Source organism: Octopus bimaculoides, chromosome 1 (genome assembly GCF_046866305.1).
Source record: "Octopus bimaculoides isolate indiv1 chromosome 1, ASM4686630v1, whole genome shotgun sequence".
Classification (NCBI taxonomy): Eukaryota; Metazoa; Mollusca; class Cephalopoda; order Octopoda; family Octopodidae; genus Octopus; species Octopus bimaculoides.
This window is the reverse complement of record NC_142928.1, coordinates 91,338,677-91,342,716: the sequence shown is the minus strand read 5'-3', so window position 1 is coordinate 91,342,716 and position 4,040 is coordinate 91,338,677. Positions and strand designations below refer to the sequence as shown.

Below are 4,040 nucleotides of genomic sequence, written 5' to 3'. Positions count from 1 at the left end.
TATGCTACTGATATACTTCTGTACTTTTTTACAACTATATAACTAAATGGCTTTCAACAGTATATCCACGTTAAGTAGGATATACAGAATAATATATACTTAAGGTACACAGTGAATATGTGCTGAGACATGAATGCTGAAATCTCGAAGACAATAACAACTGGATGAAAGGCGTTTGCCTCAATAAAGATGTGCTCAAAGTAAAGCTGGACAAGACCATACTGCCAGATTCTTCAATAACACTTTCCTCTCTGTGCTCTAATAAGCAAGTGAGACGTGGGCTACTACGAAGCGAGAGGAATATCGAATGGCTACGACACAAAGGGCTATAAAAAGATTCATGCCAGGAATATTACTACAAGAAAACATCCGAAGTGAGATCATACGAGAAGGGAGCCGAGTGAATGATGTGATCGCAGATTACCGGAAGCACAAGTTCTGCAGTTGCCAAGTGGTATCCAAGAGACCGCAAAAGGCCATTCAAAAGGCTTCCACGGCGACAGGAAAGCGATTTGGGCCAAGATGGTAAAGAATAGCACAATCAAGGGAGAATTCGAAAGTGTAATATGTCTAACGATGTATAACAACATCCGATAGTTTGATCGGTACCAGTGATAGATATATATATATATGTAGTGACAACTTATAGCAGACGACTGTTATATGTTCAATGTCCGGAGTTTTATCCACGCATGCGCAGGGACTAGTTCCGGAAGGAATACAGGAAGAGTCTCATGCGTATGCGTAGAGTTCGACACCCAGCTTTGGCGCCTTTTCTCAGTCTCTTCGTTGACTGACCTCCGTCGAGCCAAGACGTCCAACAGAGCTCTCTCACATGTCAGCACCAGAGCTTCACAAATAAGCACGGAAATCATTCAGAAGGCGTCTCAGTAACCGAGGGCGACGAGCTACCGAATTCCCTCCAAGCGTGAACTGAATTCCACTGTAAATAAATATGGTTATGTTGTTCAGAATCTGCGTTCCGTTGTTTCTTCTAGAAATTTAATGTACGGAAGTGGTGTACACCTAATGGTGTATAACCACTTCCCTACACACACACACACACATATATATATATATATATATATATATATATATATATATATATATATATATATATATATATATATATATATATATAAAGCGAATCGTTTCCTACATTCTTAGCCAAGAATCGAAACCTAGTCTAGAATTTTCTCAGTTCTTTCCTATTATTCTCAGCATTAGCACTTGGAAAATTATGAGTCAACTGTCATATATAGCTAAGTTCTATTCTTTAACTAACCATTTTCGGTCACCAGCAGTTCAAACTAGATAACACACAAAACAGCATTTGTTTAATCTGACCGAATTAAGAAAATATAAATATCGAACCTAAAATACAATTCTAACAGTTGTCTTTTTAGAACTTGCTGGAAGAAGATCTCTCTCTCATTATAGTTTTTTACCGGGGGACTAAACAACTCTCTCTCTCTCTCTCTCTCTCTCCCTCTCTCTCTCCCTCTCTCTCTCTCTCTCTCTCTCTCTCTCTCTCTCTCTCTCTCTCTCTCTCTCTCTCTTTCTCTCTACTTGTCAAAACAAAAAGGTAAATTCTCTAAATCTTTTTCTCACATTTTCCCCTCCGTCTCCAAGCAGTCAACAAAAGATGAACACAACTACCTACGAAATGGGGAAAAAAATCTTCAACTAATCTTTATACAACAACTCATACCAGTTGTTTGTTTTTTTTATATTGTAACGGTAAAATGAAAGTCATTTCAACTATTATTTTCTTCTGCCATATTTCACGGACTTCAGAAATGACCAATAGCTCCGTTACATTCTTGTGACGTATGAACACCTGCACATAACCGTTACACACTTAACTTGAATTTTAATCCGTCTATATCTCAACCGAAATACAACGTATAAAAAACTACATGTAACCATTATTATTATTATTATTATTATTATCACCAGTAAATCTACCCACGATGGAAGCATAAAATGAGAGTGGGAAATCATAACACCAGTATGTATTGAGAAATGTGTAAATGGACTTGATAGATTACTGGATAATGTCTTAGAGGAATCACATTATTGTTGGTGATACAGGATTCAATTGTAGCTATATGACATGAGTTTGCGACTTTAGTAACATATGATGACGATTCACTCCCAAACTGAAAGAGGCTGCAAGCCTCTGTATCATGAATGGTTATATGGACCACTCCTAACGAAAGTCAGAGCTTTCGTCGACCACAACATAAAAAGTATTAAGAAAAAGATGTTATTTAGATATACTTTTATTTTAGTTATTTACACTGTTTTACGTTTGTTTATACTCTTACACCTTCAAAGTTCACAAATTTCCTTATTTAAATTATGAATCATATTCCTTTCGATAATATCAATATGATTACAAAACTTCTTTGTAGACGATATTTTGTTTTTGGTCGACACTAATTTTTAGATTACTGGAGTCCATTGCTCTACTCATAGCGACGTATAACTGACCGTGTGTAAACATCGGAGTGGATAAAACAAAAGGGACTTCCGGTAGGAGAAGGGAAACAAAAGAATGTCAACAGTGAGTGTGAAACGAATCTGAGTGAACTAAACAGAAATAACTGGTGACTGAAGTCCTGATGTTAGTAAAGTAATAAACCTTTGATAAATGTATTCTCGTCTCCACTAGTTTGTCTGCGTATAGCTTAACAAATCTAATAACTGGTGACCCCGACGATAGAACAACAGTTCCTGCACCGAAACAAACATGACTAACAACAAAACAACACTGAGGTTACCACAATTCTGGCGAAAGCCCAATTCGATATAAACAAGGTAACGGTTGACCAAACGACGTACTCGTACACTGGGGCGGCACTAGACGAAGACACGGCAACGAGGGTGCTGGACATTTTAACCCATCCCCACCAACGAAAAGATACGCTATATTGAAAGATAGGCTAGTGGATACATTCCGACGCAGTGTAAGAGAAGCGACAGCCAAGATACTGGAGGAAGAATTAGGCGATTCCAAACCTTCGGAACTGATGGAGAGGATGTTGACATTAGCCCCCGGTGAGTCACTTTCCTTTTTATTTAAAGAAATATTCCTCCGCCTGGCGTAAGAAAGTTTTCGACATCATTCACGGACTTTCTCACCCAGATACTAAAGCCACACGGCGGCTGCTGTCAAGCAAATTTATCTGGCACGGGGACTGGACCAGGTCCTGCAGCGCCTATCAACAAGCCAAGGTCCATCAACACACCAAAGCACCCTTCGGCAACTATGAACCACTTCAGGCCCGATTCAGCCATGTCAAGATCGACCTTGTCGGTCCTGAACCACCTTCACAGGGTTGTTCGTATCTATTGACCTTGGTAGACCGCTACACCCGTTGGCCTGAAGCTATCCCTCTCCGCAGCACAGAAACACAAGAAGTCAGCCGAGCCTTCATCGCAGACTGGGTCGCCCGTTTCAGTATCCCAGATAGCATCTCATCCGATGGAGTCCACAATTCACCTCGAGGCTGTGGAATAACATGTGTGACCTTTTCGAAAGGATTAATGGAAAGATTTCACCGCCGCTTGAAGGAATCCCTGACAACCAGACTTAACGGGCCAAATTAGATTGACCAACTCCCATGGCTGATGCTCCACTGAGGAGGGAGCTGGTTTCCAACAAAGATAAAAGGTTCCGTCTTTGAGATGTAGTTAACAAATTTGGAACTTGAGAAAAGTCTTACATATTTTTACTGTTCCACTCACAGATTACACTATGTATGTATGTATGTATGTATGTAGTAAATCCAAAAAAAGAAGAAGAAGAAACAAAAAAACAACAACGCTAGGAAGTGGAACATGTAAAGTATTAGCAAACGCTCCGAGAAGGAAAGAAAGATGGTTTAATGTTTCGAGCAACGCTCTTCTTCAGAAACAGAGGAAAGTTCAATAGAAAGGAAGACGGAGGAAGAAAATCGCCAACGATTCACATGTGGTTACATTATGTATGTATTTATGCATGTATACATACATACATACATACATACATATGT

The 4,040-nt window shown here is 39.4% G+C and overlaps 1 protein-coding gene across 1 annotated transcript; it reads left to right on the top strand.

Moving 5' to 3' along the window:
- The first annotated feature begins 307 nt into the window (after positions 1-307).
- Positions 308-3,615, top strand: LOC106880905 (uncharacterized). The gene is made up of 2 exons (XM_014931068.2): positions 308-454; positions 3,091-3,615. The coding sequence occupies exons 1-2, from the start codon at positions 308-310 to the stop codon at positions 3,613-3,615; spliced, it is 672 nt and encodes a 223-aa protein (XP_014786554.2).
- Positions 3,616-4,040: the final 425 nt, after the last annotated feature.